Source organism: Megalobrama amblycephala, linkage group LG5, assembly GCF_018812025.1.
Source record: "Megalobrama amblycephala isolate DHTTF-2021 linkage group LG5, ASM1881202v1, whole genome shotgun sequence".
Lineage (NCBI taxonomy): Eukaryota > Metazoa > Chordata > Actinopteri > Cypriniformes > Xenocyprididae > Megalobrama > Megalobrama amblycephala.
In genome coordinates, this window is record NC_063048.1 from 41,235,065 (window position 1) to 41,253,447 (window position 18,383).

The following is an 18,383-nucleotide window of genomic DNA, read 5'->3' on the forward strand; positions in this document are numbered from 1 at the left end:
ATGCGCGTCCCCCTGCGCTCAGGCAGAGCGCTCCTCTACTTTATTTTTAACACTTTGGGTGGGTCAAACAGCGGCTGGTGAGAATGAGCGCTGAGCGGCGACCCCTCGCGCAGTCCCTGCCCCTTCAGCAGCTCTCCCCCACCGTGACCTAGACCTCACAGCCTCTCATGGGATTGTTATTGCCCTTCAAATAACGGACTTTTATTATAAAGACATCGACAAAGAAGCGTGTCGTTCTCCTGGATTGTTTTTCATTTGTATTGGTAAGTTTGTTACATGTTAAACTGTGTTTAGTTGTAGAGGTCTTCAGGTTAGGATTGCCAATGTCATTTCATAGCCTGTTAGATGTATTAGGCTATTCAGCTGTTTGTTTTAATCACATTTCATAGAGGTTATAGGCTAGCCTGTGAATAACAAAGCATGTTTAATAATATTAGCTATTGTTCTTGTAGTTAAAGTATCATACTCTTATGGGAAGAGTAGCAACCTGTTGAGCACTGACCTCCAATGTGAACACATTCATCCTGGCATATGTGAGCAGGAGAAAACATATTTACAAAACATGTTACAACTGCTCATTTTCCTACATAGTTATTTTGGTTTCACTTTTATCCTTTAATAACTCTCATCTCTCATGCCTTGCTTTCTTCTATACGATCATTTATTTGAAACTGTGAGCAACTCTTTTGTCCGAGGTCCAAGCTGGTTGTTAGCTGGGCCAAGGTTGGTAGACTACACTTGACCAGCAACAAACCAGCTTGTCATATGAGTTTAAAGCAGTCAAGCTGGACTTTGAAACATAATGATGGTCAATGTTCCAACAGCCTGCTGGATTTTTCCAAGAACCTGCTCTTTGTTTCTCATTAAATAAACAAAAGAAAGCAGTTTCACTGTATTAGTGAACGAAAAACGGCTGTCACTATGTCTTTGAAATAACAATAAAATTAGGTGAGCTGTTTCTACCTCACCTTATAGGGAGAACTGCTGATATAAACACAGTTACTTACTACCCAGAACTTCATAATAAGTTCATTTCAGGAATAGTTTTGTATTATACTGTCCATTAATTGTCTGTTCTGCTTGCCTGAAGATTAATGTTCTGCTTAAAACGTACTAAACCTTTAAAAGAATAGTTCATTTGCATGTTAAACTTATGTCAGCCTTTGTTTTCAAAGGAAAAAGAGCAGAGTGAACATTCTTTCTCTGTGTTTTACTGAAAAAAGAAAGTCATATGGGTTTTTAATGACGCAAGTGTGAATTAATGACAGAATTTTTGTTTTGGGTAAACTTATTTCTTTAAGGTGGTATTTGTGCCCTCAGTTTACTTTAAAGAATAAAGAATACTCATGGGTAATACTCATAGCGCCATGGGTTCAGCTGTTCCTCCAGTAACATGGAGTGCGTCATGATTCATACCACACCTTGCGGCCTCTCCCCTCACGCATACATGAAATGCCCCGCTGTGTTGGCTTCCTGCACAGTAGATAGCCACCATTTCAGCTTTGGATGCAGAATTTGAGCGAAAACACATTGTGACATTATCATGTCAGTGATAGATATCATTAGCTAGAGATTTCACTTTCAATTTTTATTTAACAGTTATTGCCATATACTGTTATTTTAGTGACCTAAATATTAATAATCTAGCATATATGCAGATTTATAATCACTAAAACAGTTCACCCAAAAGTAAAAAATAAAGTGTGTGCAAATGCAGAGGGTACCTTCTTAAAGGATTAGTTCACTTCAGAATTTAAATTTCCTGATAATTTACTCGCCCCCATGTCATCCAAGATGTTTATGTCTTTCTTTCTTCAGTTGAAAAGAAATTAAGGTTTTTCAGGAAAACATTCCAGGATTTTTCTCCATATAGTGGACTTCACTGGGGTTCAACGGATCGAAGGTCCAAATGTCAGTTTCAGTGCAGCTTCAAAGAGCTCTACATGATCCCAGACGAGGAATAAGGGTCTTATCTAGTGAAACGATCGGTCATTTTCTAAAAAAATAAAATAATTTATATACTTTTTAACCACAAATGCTCATCTTGCACTAGCTCTGTGATGCGCCACGCATGACGTAATCATGTTGGAAAGATTACACGTGACGTAGGCGGAAATACTGATCCAGTGTCTACAAAGCGAACATGCAAAGCCTTTACAAAAAAAGGTAAAACAACAATGTTGGATGATTTTGAAGATTTTCGCCCTACCGCGGTACATCCACCTTCATCACGCGTGACCTTTCCAATGTGATTATGCAATGCATGGCACATTTTTTTAGAAAATGGCCGATTGTTTCTCTAGATAAGACTCTTATTCCTCGTCTGGGATCATGTAGAGCTCTTTGAAGCTGCACTGAAACTGACATTTGGACCTTCAACCCGTTGTACCCCAGTGAAGTCCACTATATGGAGAAAAATCCTGGAATGTTTTCCTCAAAAACCTTAATTTCTTTTCAACTGAAGAAAGAAAGATGCATAAAAAGGTAAGAAAGATACATAAACATCTTGGATGACATGGAGGTGAGTAAATCATCAGGAAATTTTAATTCTGAAGTGAACTAATCCTTTATTAAGTGAACAACATCTTTAACCTGTTTCTCACATAAACTATCGAATGGCTTCAGAAAACAAATCAGCTTTCTGACGTATTTGGAGCTTGATGGTGACTGGTCACTATATAATTACATCGTATGGAACAGAGCAGCATCAGTATTCTTCAGAATTTCTCCTTTTGTGTTCTGTAGAAGAAATTTGTACAGGTTTGGAATGACATTGACAAGTATTCCTTTAAAGCTGTCCCGTCTGTCCCTTTCTTTCAGTTAAGATAATGAAAACGTTGTCAGAAACTGTATGTGTGCACGTGAGCACATCGAAGAGACACCATACGCAGAGAGAGCAGCAAAGTTGTGTCTCTTGTGATAACGGGTTTCCCGCTGGTGGGTGGAGAATAGTTCTTTGATAACATCCCCTCTGCGCTGTCCTGATACAGAGAGAAGAGAGTGAGAACAACCATTACCCCTCTTTCTGAGACCTGTTAGATTCTCCTCTTTCCTCATTTTTTTTATCTGTCTGCTGATTGTGTCATAGATTTTTGATTATATATTTACAATTGACATCTCCAGCCCTAGCATTGTGACAGTACACTACCCCTAATGACCTACTAGAACATTACAGTATGTGCATTTCATTTGATACTGTGCTTTTCAATGCCCAAGATATTTGGAGCCAGCTAGAGCAGGAGTTTTGGATTGTCTGAAGCAGTTCACTGTAAATGTTTAGCTAAGCATCGTGTCACCGAAAGGAAAAAACGCAAGCAAATATCTGATCACGTAGTGTTATGACGAAGTAGGAAAATTTGTGAAGGGTGCTCTTCACATTCTCTTGCTCAGAGAGGGGTTGCCCAGCCCCCCCGTTCAGGGCGATAAGACTACACATGAGCAACATGCCTCACAAAGATAGAACTATCTTAGCAGCTAACCTTCACCCGCCATTCCACAGTAGTACGCGCAAATACACACCCACATTACGATTGACGGTTAGAGGACATGTGCTGAAAATGGCGGCCTTTGGAATCTCGAGGGTATATATCAATAAGGGTAACAGGAATAAATTTTATTAGTTTTATTTTGCCATTTTATAGACAGAGACGAGCAGAGAAGCAGGAAAATACATAGAAGGATGGACAATGAGCCAGTTTCAAAATGGTTGGTTGAATAAGTACCACCACACATTTGCTTATATGTGCATCATAGGTATCTCTTACATTTATATATCATATCATCTAACTTCATAATCTGATTATTGCAAAAGTTTTGTTGTTGAAATCAGTGAACATGATGTTTGAGGTCTTGCTGCCCACATGCAGTAAGCGTTTGTAAGGATACTGATTTTAAGAAGGCGGCTGTCTGACTCTCAGATGGTGAACAGGAACATGGTTTGTGTAACATTAGCAACACATTATTAGCTGTTTGATAATGTAATCAAACACAAGGCTAATCATATTAATTACCATCATGTGTCTGACATTGTAAAATGCGATACCATCGTGCAGCGTTTACCTCAGTAAGTTGACCGAGTGGATCTCTGAGTTAAGTTAAGGCGGGGCTAATTACCATTTTCCTAAATCTGCGTATACTGAAGCAAGGATACAGAGTTACATTCAAGCTATTTTAAGGCATGAAGACTTTTTTTTCCCACAGGAAAAAATATTTAAATAAGTAATTTTGGTGATCAAAGATGAGTTTTTGCCCCTTAGGAATGAGTATTGCTATAATGGTCACTTCAGTGCAAAATCTAAAACGTATTCTCCATCTCTTTCACCTTTCAGTTCATCCATCTCTGACATTCCACTGTCTTGTCTTCGCGTGGCACGCTGAGGTGTTCGGTCCCTCTCATTCCTTTGCATCTCGATGGCAGCTATGACCTCCACCACAGACTTCGACAATGCTGAAATCACTCAGCAGTACAGCCGCATCAACACCCGCTTCGAACTGCCCGATGAAGAGCTTGACAACGACAACAGCTCGGCCAGACTCTTCGAGCGCTCGCGCATTAAAGCTCTTGCAGGTGAGTCGTCTCAGGTGACGTAAAACTGAGCACATGTTGCTTTGGCTTAGATATACAGGGGCCCACAAATGTGCAAATACATATACAGACGTACAGGCAGCTGAACCCTGTGCTCTCTTGACCAGCTAGGATCATTTGCACATACCCAGCATGCCTCTGTATGACTGAGCTGGACAGCTGCCCTCCCCGTCTGTGCCCATAGCTTAGATCTCTGCAATGGCTGCAGGAGCTTGTCATTTTTGGCACACCTGTGGGGTCTGTTGCTCTCAGAAACAGCAGGTTTTAAATAGTGATTTCATGACCAGAATTACAAGACCCTTTCCAGGGACTAGGTAATCCACACATGATGCATATAAGTGACAGTACCCAATAATATTTTTTTTCTGAAGAAAATGCTTCATAATGCCAGGGTATTGCTATAGCTAGGGTGTTGTGAGTGGTTTCTGGAGCATTGTTGGGAGGTTTCTTTCTGGCCTGAGTCAAAAGAGACTTGCAAAAAGACCTCTATGGCTGCATTAACACTTTAAACCAGTTCTGATTTTTGGATTTAGTGCAGAGCATATTTTGTTACATGCATCTAAATAGCAAGAACACATGTCCAATGTAATGTTTTGGATCCAATTTGGGACACTTAATATCCACTGTAACAGAATATTTTTCTTGAGGTATTAGATGTCAAAGAGTTGAAATGCATTTTACATCAAGGAGCAAGTACAGTATATACTTTCCCCCCCAAAGCATTAAAAAATGCAAGGCAAGCAGTTTGGAGAATGGACAGATGGATGGATTAAAATAAGGCATAAATCAATAACAGAATTTAATGAAGAAATATTTTTTATTATAGTCTACAATTGTATTAAATGCACTGTTAGAGTGCTTTTTTGACCCACTTAAGTGGGCTACATCTTTATATTTTCACAATTTACTTCTTTTGTCTTTGAAATATGGTTAAGGTGAATGTGCTGACAAACATTTATGGTAAACTAAAATAAATTCTAATATGATAAAATATATTTTCTATTGAAATGTGTATGTCATGTATTTAAATATATTTTGTAATGATGAAGTATTTAGTACATTTAAAATATATTAATGTAGTGTATTGTAAAGTACTTCAAGAATGAATTATGCAGTTATTATTTAAGGATGCAGGTCTTTCTGTTTGAAATGCATTAGTGGTGGTGAACGCAAATTCAGGCCTGCTTCTTTAAGCCAAGTGCATGTTGCTGAGCCAGGGCCGGTGTGATGTGTTCTGTTGGTGCGTCTGTGCTCTGCTCTTTCTCTAATGCAATTAGAGAGAGTTAAAAAGTGAGGGCGGGTGAGAGAGAGAGAAAGAGAGAGGGAGGTTCCCATTCTTCACCATTGATTTACAGCTGTTGAACAGACACGCATCCCTCTGAGTATACTAAGTACACTTTGAGTACACAGTCATTAATACATTTGTAGTTTGTATTTACATCAGGCCCAAAACTGCTTATGCACGCACTTACAGTCTGACATCACAATGCATTTGTAACACAAATCGAAACACACACAAACACGCATACACCCATTTGAAGACATTTTAGATGAGTGTGTTTGAGTGTGCGTTATGGGGCAGTCAGGAATGGGGGCATATTATATGCATGGCTGGGGTGCTACTGGGGAGAGGCACAACAGCATCATTGCTAAGTGAAGAGTGAGTGAGGGAGGGAAAGAGAAAGAGAGAGAGAGGGAGAAAGAGAGAGGGAGGGAGGGAGGGCGAGAGGACGAGGGAGAAGATAACAGAACTCGAGACAGAAGGAGAGAAGAAGAGTGTCCTGTTTGTCTCGCTGTTTCCCGGCTGTGCGTGTTGATTTAGCGTGTTGAGGATGAGTAGCCCTTGTTTGTGTCGCGCGGTGCCCGTGAGCCAGACCCGGCTGAGGGAGGTCAAACTCAGCTTGAAGACCAGCAGAGAGACCATCGCGATCCGCCCTACCCCAGTTGTCCGGGAGGTCAGCAGCCGGCAGTATACCACGGTGAAAGAAGCCCCAACCCGGACCAATGCACCAGGGAGCCGGAGCAGGAGCACTCCACCAGTTTATAGGGCCCAGAGCAGGAGAGGGGCCAAAACCAACAGTCCCCACATTCGTGAACCTGAGCACCTACCAGAGAGGAATGGAACTTTACTGGGAATCGCACCTAAAGTAGCGCCCATGACTTTCACTCCAGTCTCCTCAACCTCATCATCCTCTTCCTCCTGCACCCTGAGGAGCCATCGGCCCTCACCTCCCCGATCCTCACCATCTTGCCCCCTGTCCCCGTCCCGGAGTATGAGACGAGCACGCTGGCTGAGCTACAGTGCTTCCAACATTTGCTTCAACAACTCCATCCTGGATGGGCGCTTCAGACAACTGCAAGGTAGTGTCCTGGTGGAGTTTTTTTCTCCCACCCTCAAAGAGGGGGCAGTCTTTCCTGGCATACCCCTTTACTACGCCACAGGGGAACTGTGAGATTAGGTAGTGATCCGGAGTAGGGTCTGGGAAGGGCTTTAAGGTGGTATGCTTGATTGTTTTCTACTAGGCACTGTGGGAACTGAAAATCTGGTTTGTCTTTTTATGTACAGTATTTATTAATTTCATTATTTATGCTGTATATACGCCTCATTTGCTCACTAAATATTTATTTGACAAACTCATAAAAAAAGACCATTTCGTGCAAAAAATACAACTTGTCCCCTTATCAATCTTTTGATTTCTTGCTGAATGACAAAGTGATTGATACATTAGCAGACTAACCACTGTCTACTTATTGTCTTCTGCTATTCTTGCTTCTTACAGGAATATGTTTTCTTTGTCTTATCTCTTTCTGTGATTTGGGATCTTCAGCATCAAGGTCTCCTACCTCACTTATTCAGCGCTGTTTATTTTTAGAGAGAAGTTGACTGTCACTTTTAATTTGCGTAAAACTGAGCTTCCTGTTTCTCTCTGATGAGAGAGTTCTTTAATGCTGTGAAACAAAAAGAGCATAGTTCAGAGAGATTGTATTTTTCCATAACTAACCCTAATATTTAGATGCATAGTATGAATGCATAGGGATGAATTAAACTTGGCTAAAAACAGAAAAAACAGGCACTATAGTTTGCATACTGTTCTACTGAAGCAGTATGCTTTAGTTAGTGGAAACCCATTAGTGGAAACCCATTTTAGAGTAAAAAATAAAGTAACTGTTAGATAAAGTAAAGTAAAAATATACAATTGGTGGATATACAATTGCAACTATGAGAAATAAAGTCGCAAGTACCTAGGATATGGGTGCTACCTAAAATTGAGTGGCTTTTTGCTTGATGGATGATAAATTAATGATAGTTAGATTGAAGGAGGAATTCAAGCCATATCCAAGGACAAGAACATCAAAAAGACCTCTTAAAATGCCTACATCATGGCTGCAGGTTTTACACGATCAAGCACCACTTACATTGCATCTAAATCTATTGCTTCTGTTTCCTCCTATCACAATTGCTACTTGTGACTGTTCTGTGCTACTTGGTGAAATCACATTCACTGTTAGTAAGCACCTAATCGTGTAGGACCAGAGTCCTCGAAACAATGACTCAGGTACGAGAATTTAGTGAGACTGCAGGTCACAACCAGTGAAGGCTGACTGTGGGTGGTGATGGTGGTGGTGGGGGGGCTTGTTGTGTACAGGGAAAATCCATCAATATAAATATTTCACAGACCTTTCCTGTGAGCTGGAGAGAATATCAGAGATCAGCAGGACCCAAGCAAACTCTATTTAGACTCGGTGCTGTTCTAATGGAGAGAGAGAGAGAATCATTTAGTAGAGGTTAGATTGCAGTCCTGCTGTACAAAGTGTGAACAGGAAGAGGAATCATTTGGCAGTAGTTTAGTCATGAAATATGTAGTGTTGCCGGGCTTATCTCTCTTATGCTTTGGCACATCTGGAGCTTTCCTAACTCTGGCAGGAACATGGCAAATTGCACTTTAAAAAGTGAAACTGTACAGCTGGTACCTTAGAGAGCTTTTCCTACCAGACCTGGGGCCGTATTCACAAAACATCTTAAGGCTAAAAGTAGCTCCTAACTTGCTGATTTCGGAGAACCTCTTAAAAATAATGGGCGTGTCAGTCCTAATTTTAGGACTCCTACATTTTTTCTCTAAGAGTATTTCACAAAGAATTTTAGCTTAAAAACCAGCTCCTTAATCTGTGAAAAGTTAGGGGTAGTTAAGAGGACTCCTTATTCACTTGGACCAAATCACACACAATCCTAAAATGCCTTTTTATGGCAACCCACCTCAGCAATCCGTCCAAGCCTTGGGTGCTGAGCATGTTCTTCATAAATGCAATCCATTTTTTGATTTATAGATTTTTATCTGTGATGACATAACATAAAGGTTCATTTATGTGCAGGCAATATGCATGATGGAGAATAAAACATTGTTGTCTAGTTGAAAATAAAGTCCTATCGTCAGTGCCAATAGCCTTGTGGGCAGCATGGGTGACACGAGTTCCATTCCGGCATGTGGACCTTTCCCAGTTCCATCCCCCTCTTTCTCTCTTCCACTTCGCTTCCTGTCTATTCACTGTCTTATCATAATAAAAAGGTAAAAATCCCAAAAATAAATGAATAAATAAATAAATAATGTCTGATTACCTGTGTGGAGTTTTACAAGTTCACACTTACAAATGTTCGAATGGAGTAAAAGAGTAAATAAGCATATTTAGCGTGCTGTCTGAGGAGAGGGCTCCGAGCTCAGAATTTAACCTAAACCCGTAGTCCCCCGTATCCCCGGCTGAAAAAAAAAAAAAAAAAAAATCAGCCGAGAGTGAGTCGTCGGGTGGTGGAGGGATGCAGAAAACTGTCGAGTTAACTAGGCGAGTCGGCTGTGTACATGTATGCCTCCTCTCTTGCTGATTAGCTAGACAATTTGAAAGTGCTCCTCCCAAACTTTGTTTATAAAACATCATTTGTTGCTTGAATTCTGCAATCTCTCGAGATGCAGACATGCAAGAGGCTGACAGTTAGCTTGTTTAATTAATAACACTTATCCTACATTTTAAAATCTTTATTTGTATATGGCAACATTTTTATTTTAAAATCTTTATTTGAAAATGGCAACACAATAACTCGTTCTACAATATTTCTATGATTAAATCACTGACAGAGACCCCTCCCCTATCTGCCAATCACTGTGGGCATAGTTAGTAAGCATGTTGACATCATCCATAGCAATGAGGTCAACCCCACTCTTTCTCTAAGTTTAAGATTTCTCTCTGTTCCTTAGTGAAAGTTGGTCTTAGCAGCTTTGTAATAGGTTTTAAGAGGAAATTTTTACCTAAGAAATTTTACTGCTATTTAGGAGAACTCTTAGTGTTTGTGAATACGGCCCCTGACCCTTAAAAATAACTTTTCTCTGTGTAACCCCATAAGTCAAGGTTTGGCTGGTTAGCATGGCCTATTAGGCCTGCCTAGTAAATGCTGTACTTATTTTCTCTTTTTTTTGCAAGCAACATGAATTCATATATTTCATTTATATTGCATTATTGTATTATATTGTTTTACCTTTCATGACACAACTCAGTATAGTCACAAGTGAAGTGTTTGGGACTGATTGCCAATCACTGTTGTTATGACAGCAATTTCCTTTGGCTCCAGGGTAATTAGCCACATGGCATTTACATCTCTGAAGATCTGGAATCATTTTTGTCTAAAATAATTTTTGTCTGTAATTGTGCAAATATTTTATTACAGATCTGAAAATGAAAGCTATTTTGTCTCTCTAAAGATGTACTGTCAAAAGTGATTTTGCCACAACATTGTTTTTTTTCATTGCTTTGTGATCCAGATGGAGGAAACATGCTTTCACGCTGTAGTTTTTCCATTCAGAGAATATGGAAAAACTTCACGGTAATTTAACATGGTTGTAGTTGAGACCACTTCATTCTAGTCCAAGTCCAGGCCAAGACCTGAGTAGGTTGAGTCCGACTCAAGGCAGAGACCAGAAGAGGGTTGAATCTGAGTCAAAACAGAGACCTCAGGAGGCTCTGAATGATTCAGACAGTGTAAATATGCTTTCCTTTGTGGTGAATGAAGACTGGTTTTGCGTCAGTGCCACACACACCTCCGCAGCACACACACCGTGTGCTCTGGTCCAGAGACACAATAGCACAGAGCAGATCATATGCACGAGTCGGCACACACCAAAAAAAATATCCAGTGAGTTGTAGTGCTCAAATAGTCTCAAGTTTGAGTCAAGACGAGTCCATGACAAGACTAAGATATCGAAAATATGGTCTTGGACTCAAGTCTGGTCTCAAGTACTAAACTGTATTAAACTAACATTGTAATTACATGACTGTATTGTGTTCTATGATTGTATGATGGTGCAAAACCTGGATATATGTTGGCAGAACAAGGCCATATATGACAAATAGTCCCTGACTATGATACTGAACTGTTTATCTGTAGTTTAAGCATAAATGGCAAGGTAATGTCTGTAGATAGGCTTAAAAGAATGTATCCTTTCCACTCTCCACCCACTTCACATTCTAATGTTTGCATCTTGTTTTCCCTTTTTCACTCACTCTATTTTTCTACCTCTCTCTTTTTGTCATTTCCATCCCTCCTTTCCAGTTTCTGCAGCCATAGGATCTGAATCATTTATAAAATGCATCATTAAGAATGCACAATTTTGTTCTTTTTATGGTAGAATCTTAAATAAACGTGGTACTGCAGAAGCCTTGCTCAGGGAAAAACACGTGGATATAGGCCTACATACACTATGAAGAATACACATACATAGATTGTACTGTATTTGAGTAAGTAACTATGATTGTGAAAATATGAGCTGTCTTTTTTACTTTATAACTATTTAACTATGCATATTCCTTGTAAATCCATTCTCAATCTAAATGAGTGAATCGCATGAAGGTAAATTTTCACTCCAAAAGCATGAAAATGAAGCCTATTTTTAGGACTATTAAGATTGTTTGCATTGTGATATTATTTTTTGTACAAATGAGCACATTGACAATTAAGGGCATTTACAGTGATGGGATTTAAAAAAAAATATATATATTATCATTACGGTTCCATTTAGTTCATTTTCCATGCAAATAAAACAAAACAAGTGAAAGTACCAGGCCACATCAGAATAGCTGAATGTTCTTCTCTTGCTGTCAAAACCAGATGAGCGAGAGGCTGTCCAGAAGAAGACCTTTACAAAATGGGTGAATTCCATATTAGCCAGAGTCAGCTGCCGAATCTCAGATCTCTATCTAGACCTGCGGGATGGTAGAATGCTCATAAGGCTACTGGAGGTTCTGTCAGGGGAGAGACTGGTGAGTGTTAAGTGTGTAACAGTGCCAAACCTTGAATTGACCATACTACTGAAGTCATTTCAGTAATGTCTTTGTTTCTTCATATTTCCACCATTCAGCCCAGGCCAACCAAGGGCCGAATGCGTATTCACTGTCTGGAGAATGTGGATAAAGCTCTACAGTTTTTAAAGGAGCAGAGGGTGCACTTAGAGAACATGGGATCACATGATATTGTAGATGGGAATCACCGGCTCATCCTAGGCCTCATCTGGACCATCATTCTTCGCTTCCAGGTCAGCTAATCATTCTGATAAGCTCTATTCATTCTGTGGATCTAAGTATGAGTTAAACGGAAAAACACAGAATAAGGAAAGTTTAGATATTGAAACTAACATAAAACATTGCACTGGTTATAAAACACAGTCCAAACAATCCAAACTTTCTGATATTACAGTAGACCTACAGCAGAGTTTTTGTATTGTGTCTTAGGCTGATGGGACAAGCTTACATTTATTTGGCTGATTGGAAAAGCTTATATTTATTTTTAATCTCTCAGTTTGATAGCAGGATATTTTTAGTCCAGCCACTTCAAACAATGTAGTCTGCTACATAATTCAGATCCTCAAAAATGAAAGGAAAAAGACCAGAATGGGAATTGTTGACTGCTCTTTATTCTGCCTAGTTCCCACAGCAATGTACAAACTATTGAGACATAAAAAGTCACAATCTAAATAAAGTAACAATGCCTCTGCACATCTAAGAATGGATGCCCAGGGGCGAATTACAGTAGCTTGTCAAATTAATTTAAAGTACATGGTTTTATTATTGCTTTTGAATGCTTTAAAACAGAAGGAAAGTCAGGTTGACAGGAGTATTGTAGAGGAATGAATATAGTTTAAATGCTCATGTGGGATTTATTTCAGTTTTTGTTCTTTCTTTCCTCATGTGCATACAGATTCAAGACATTATAGTAGAGACAGGACAAGCTGACCAGACAGGCCGGCTAGAGACCCGCTCGGCCAAAGATGCACTGCTCCTCTGGTGCCAGATGAAGACTGCAGGGTAGGACAACAATTGTTGTACTTCAGTAGTAATGAATTTGACAGTATTTTGTGTTTGCAGATGGATTTGTCTGATATCGTTTTGTATCTGCAGGTACCCCAATGTAAACATCACCAATTTCACCACAAGCTGGAAAGACGGCATGGCTTTCAACGCTCTCATTCACAAACACAGGTGATAAATACTAAGAGAAAAGATAAAATTCCAAGACAAAATATAAATATTAACATAAAAGATAGCTTGTGGAGACATTGCTTTGTGGTTAGGAGAGATGAAATGACACACTGAGCTGATGTGCTTATATGGATGTCAATTGTTTCTTTTATTCATTCATCAAGTTCCTCCAAGACCAGTTTTACAGGTAACAAATAGTTGCCACTTAAATGAAACATAATTAAAAACCCAATTAAACCTCCTGAGCAATAAAAGAACAACCAATGAGAAATGAAACTGATCCTGTTCTCCCCTCTTGCCTTGTCTTCTTTATACTATATATCTATTTTTTATTGATAGACAACCAAATAATCTCTCCTCTCCTTACATTTGTTTTCTCATTTCACTCCATCAGGCCAGATCTGGTGGACTATGGCAATCTACAGAGGTCCAACCCCACTCACAACCTTCAGCAGGCTTTTAACCTAGCTGAACAAAAACTTGGTGTCACCAAGCTCCTGGACCCAGAAGGCAAGTAACACATTTTGACTATTAAGTCAAAACTTATAATAATTATTATGGAGATAACATTTTTATATTGTATTGTTTGCAGATGTGTTCACTGAGAACCCAGATGAGAAGTCCATAATCACATACGTTGTTGCATTTTACCACTACTTCTCTAAGATGAAAGCTCTGGCAGTTGAGGGCAAGCGAGTTGGGAAGGTGCAAAATTTGAGCCAGTCCATTCCCATGAGAATGTGTGTGTTTAATTCAGGAGGACATTTGGATTGATCTATACTCATATTCTCCAGGTGCTGGACCAGGCCATTGAAACAGAGAAGATGATTGAGAAGTATGAGACATTGTCATCAGACCTGCTAACATGGATTGAGCAAACCATCATTGTGCTGAACAACCGCAAGCTTGCTAACTCCCTTACAGGCGTCCAACAGCAACTGCAGGCTTTCAACTCTTACCGTACCGTGGAGAAACCACCTAAGTAATTCAGAATAAAAATGAACAAAAATCTCCTCTTTTGTAGTACCATTAAGCAACAAACTTTAATTACTTTTTAACTCTTGCTCTTCAGGTTTCAGGAGAAAGGCAACTTGGAAGTACTACTGTTTACCATCCAGAGCAGAATGAGGGCCAACAATCAGAGAGTCTACACACCTAAAGAGGGTGCACTGGTGTCAGATATCAACAAGGTGAGATGCTAAGATTAATGCTGCATTCATTTCAACTCAGAAAGTATGAACTTCCAACCTCCAATTAGGGAAAGTGCAATCTAATGCCACTTAAAGTCAGACTTTTTTACTTGGAAACTTAGAAACGTCCCTTTATTACTTTACAATAGAACCTATTAGCTTTTCTGTTGATAAATGTACATCTACAAAACAAACTTTGTCACTTGGCACTTTTTCTACATCTCTGTATCTTTTAAACATCAAACAATAGAATATGTTGGTTATCTGGTGAAGTAGGAATATCCCATACCTGACTTTGAATGGAAGGCACTATAAGCTCCAGGAATTACATCAATCAAATCATAAGAAACACATCAAAAGGACAATCAAAAGGACACCTGCTAGCCCCAACCACTTTGTTTAAATTTTCTGCAGGCACAGTGACAGAGGTTGAACATGTTATTCATTCCAGTGGTCTGAAAGGCTCTGAGCTGTTTGAATGTGTGTGTGCGCCTTTGTTCTTAGGCTTGGGAGCGGTTGGAGAAGGCAGAACATGACCGCGAGCGGGTCCTAAGAGATGAACTCATTAGGCAGGAGAAGCTGGAGCAGATGGCTCGTCGCTTTGACAGGAAGGCAGCCATGAGAGAGACCTGGCTTCAAGAAAATCAGAGACTAGTTTCACAGGTAACTAACTTTCCACAGCTTCTGTCATTTGTAAGATGAGATGTGCAGAGAACCTTTATTTAGATACGCATCTTTTCATGGTTGCAACACCTGAAGATTAAAATTAATGATCATTATTTTGCTTTCTACTGTGAAGGACAACTTTGGCTATGACTTACCAGCAGTGGAGGCAGCTAAGAAGAAACATGATGCCATAGAGACAGACATTGCTGCATATGAAGAACGTGTTCAGGCACTGGTGGCCCTGTCTAAAGAACTGGAAGCAGAACGATACCATGATGCTAAACGCATTGATGCTAGAAAAGACAATATCTTGAGGCTGTGGGACTACCTGCAGGAGCTCTTGAAAGCTCGCAGAGGTCGTCTAGACAAGAATCTCACCCTTCAGAGTATCTTCCAGGAGATGCTCTACATCATCAGCTGGATGGATGAAATGAAGGTAGGAATAGTGAATAGTGTGCTTGATTTATACGATTTGATTTATATTATGCTAATATTATGGTATCATTGTAACTCATGTAATTGAAGCAAAAAGCATAATTTAATTTATTTCTTATTGGACATTTGTTCTTCAGAGCCAACTCTTGTCCCCAGACTTTGGAAAACAGTTATTGGAAGTAGAAGACTTGCTGCAGAAACATTCGTTGGTAGAGGCTGATATAGCAGTGCAGGCAGAAAGAGTACGATCAGCCAATGCAGCTGCTCTTAAATTTGCCAATGGTGATAGTAAGTACAGCTGAACCCTTATGTACTTAGTTGTTTACTTGGGTGATTTAGGTGTGAAATCTTTACATACTATTCATTGGTATTTTACTTTTCTGCTCTTGATTGTCAAGGTTATAAACCATGTGACCCACAAGTGATCCGTGATCGGGTACAACACTTGGACCTGTGCTACCAGGAGTTGTGTGCTCTGGCAGCTCAGAGGAAAGCACGTCTGGAGCAGTCGCGACGGCTTTGGAACTTTTTATGGGAAATTGCAGAGTTGGAGAGTTGGATTCGGGAAAAGGAACACATTTTCTCCTCTCTTGACTATGGTAAGGACCTTACCAGTGTGCTGGTACTGCAGAGCAAACACAGTGTCTTTGAGAATGAGCTTGCCGCTGGAAGGGACAACTTGAAGCAGGTGATGGACGAAGGAGAGAGCATGATCCAGGCCAAGCACTTGGGTTCCCCCAAAGTGCAACAGCGCATGGATGATGTGCGAAGACAGTGGCAACAGCTGGAGGAACTGGCTGCCTTCCGTAAGCAGAATCTGCAAGACACGCAACGCTTCTTCCAGTTTCAGGGCGATGCTGATGACCTCAAGGCCTGGCTGGTTGATGCTATGCGGCAGATGAGCAGTGACGATGTTGGGCATGATGAATATACTACCCAGCGACTTCTTAAGAAACATCGTGACTTAAGAGATGAGGCCGCTAAGAATGGTGCCACCATTGATGCTCTATCCAAACAGGCCAATGCACTTCCTGAGGAACTAAGGAACACACCAGACATCCAGGGGCGTTTGAATGATATCCGGGATATGTATATTGAGCTTCTGACCCTATCAGATCTGAGGCAAAAGAAACTGGATGACACCATGGCTCTTTACACTATCTTCAGTGAGACAGACGCTTGTGAGCTCTGGATGGGCCAGAAGGAGACCTGGCTGGTTGGGCTAGAGACACCTGAGAATTTGGAAGATCTAGAAATTGTACAAAACAGGTATGGCTACTGGTTTTATGAACCCAGAGACATAACTGTAAGTGTGTTTCATAAACTGGAAAACTATTCTAATTCATGCCACTGTCATAAAATTATTTTCTGTTTGTTGGTAGGCTAAGCATTCTTGCTCAAGAAATGGATAACATGCAGGCTCGGGTTGATAATGTCAATAAGGCAGCCAAGCAACTCGAAGATAGCAGACATCCACAAACAAAACAAGTGAAAGACTGTCAAATTCGTCTCAATAAGAGGTATGAGTTATAATCCCGGATATGAATGCCAGTTCAAATTAAAATACTTTATAAACGGTTCCTTTTTTTCTTCTTATAGGTGGGAAGCTTTTAAAGCAATGGTGGAGGATAAGAAACGTAAAGTAGATTCAGCACTCAGCCTACATAACTATGATCTTGAATGTGATGAAACGGAGTCATGGATAAAAGAAAAGACACGAGTCATTGAGTCTACACAGGACCTTGGGAATGACCTGGCTGCAGTCATTACCATTCAGAGGAAGCTCTTTGGCATGGAAAGAGACCTTGCTGCCATCCAAGATAAGTTGGATTTCCTGCATGATGAGGCCCAGAAGCTAGTGAAGGAACACCCAGAAAATGCTTCTGATATACTTGCCAGACAGGATGAGTTGGATGCAGCATGGGACGCCTTGAAACATACCCTGAAAGACCGTGAAGACTCTCTTGGGGAGGTCAGCAAGCTGCAGACCTTCCTACAGGACATGGATGATTTTCAAGCCTGGCTGTTCAAGACACAGAAGGCTGTTGCATCTGAAGATATGCCTGATGGTTTACCAGAGGCTGAGCAGTTTCTGAGTCTCCATGATGCTGTGAGGGATGATATGGATGGCCATGAGGAAGACTATCATCGTGTGAGGGACACGGGAGTAGCTGTCATTCAGGGGCAAGAAGATGATCCTCAGTACCAGCAGCTGGAGCAGAGGTTGGAGGGTCTTGATAAGGGCTGGGATGAACTGCACAAAATGTGGGATAGCCGCAAGAACTTCCTAGATCAGGGTCTCGGCTTCCAACAATTCATGAGGGATGCCAAGCAGGCTGAGGCCATCTTAAATAACCAGGTATACATATACATAGTTTTCATCTATAATCAAAATAGATGTAATTTTGTCATGCTGTTTTCTCTTCATAAGAAGAGTCATTTTAAGGAAACCAAACCTTGCTAACAGGTTAAATATTCTTTGCTAATGACCTTCAATTGCCATTCCATAACATTTTTCCTCCCTTTTAATGTCTCCTTCTGCATTTTTTTCTGTACTTCTTGAAAGGAATACACTCTAGCCCACATTGACAAGCCTGACACACTGGAAGGAGCAGAAAAGGCCCTGAAGAAACATGAGGACTTTGTTACCACCATGGATGCTAATGAAGAGAAGATACTCAGCACACTGGAGACTGGTCAGAGACTGGTGGACAGTGGAAACCTTTACTCAGGAAGGGTGAAAGACAAGATGGGCTCCATTGAGGACAGGTCTGTTTTTTATATTATTTAATATATTTTACATCCAAGGTCAGACAGAACATTTTTCTGTGACCTTGCATATGGGCTATCCACAAAAATAAACTTTTTTATTCTAAATTCTATACTTACAGAGACAGTAAAAGACAAACAGAATTTTCCATTCAATAGGCTTCAGCATCCCCACAACCCCAGATAGGACAAGTGGTTTGGAAAATGAATGGATCAATGGG

The 18,383-nt window shown here is 40.3% G+C and overlaps 1 protein-coding gene across 2 annotated transcripts in view; it reads left to right on the top strand.

Moving 5' to 3' along the window:
- The window catches only part of sptb (spectrin, beta, erythrocytic), a 26,987-nt gene continuing 8,604 nt past the window's right edge, over positions 1-18,383 (top strand). Inside the window, exons 1-17 of one of the 2 annotated variants that reach the window (XM_048192327.1) lie at positions 1-263; positions 4,329-4,567; positions 11,736-11,887; positions 11,986-12,159; positions 12,822-12,928; positions 13,022-13,102; positions 13,497-13,612; positions 13,695-13,807; positions 13,897-14,084; positions 14,175-14,292; positions 14,797-14,955; positions 15,092-15,394; positions 15,531-15,681; positions 15,792-16,662; positions 16,776-16,913; positions 16,993-17,752; positions 17,960-18,162. In XM_048192327.1, the coding sequence (XP_048048284.1) occupies positions 4,411-4,567; positions 11,736-11,887; positions 11,986-12,159; positions 12,822-12,928; positions 13,022-13,102; positions 13,497-13,612; positions 13,695-13,807; positions 13,897-14,084; positions 14,175-14,292; positions 14,797-14,955; positions 15,092-15,394; positions 15,531-15,681; positions 15,792-16,662; positions 16,776-16,913; positions 16,993-17,752; positions 17,960-18,162 (3,791 nt within the window). In that variant the 5' untranslated portion in view covers positions 1-263; positions 4,329-4,410. Of the gene's footprint in view, positions 264-4,328; positions 4,568-6,370; positions 6,947-11,735; positions 11,888-11,985; positions 12,160-12,821; positions 12,929-13,021; positions 13,103-13,496; positions 13,613-13,694; positions 13,808-13,896; positions 14,085-14,174; positions 14,293-14,796; positions 14,956-15,091; positions 15,395-15,530; positions 15,682-15,791; positions 16,663-16,775; positions 16,914-16,992; positions 17,753-17,959; positions 18,163-18,383 lie in introns of those variants that run through there. The other variant, XM_048192328.1, reaches the window with a different exon arrangement.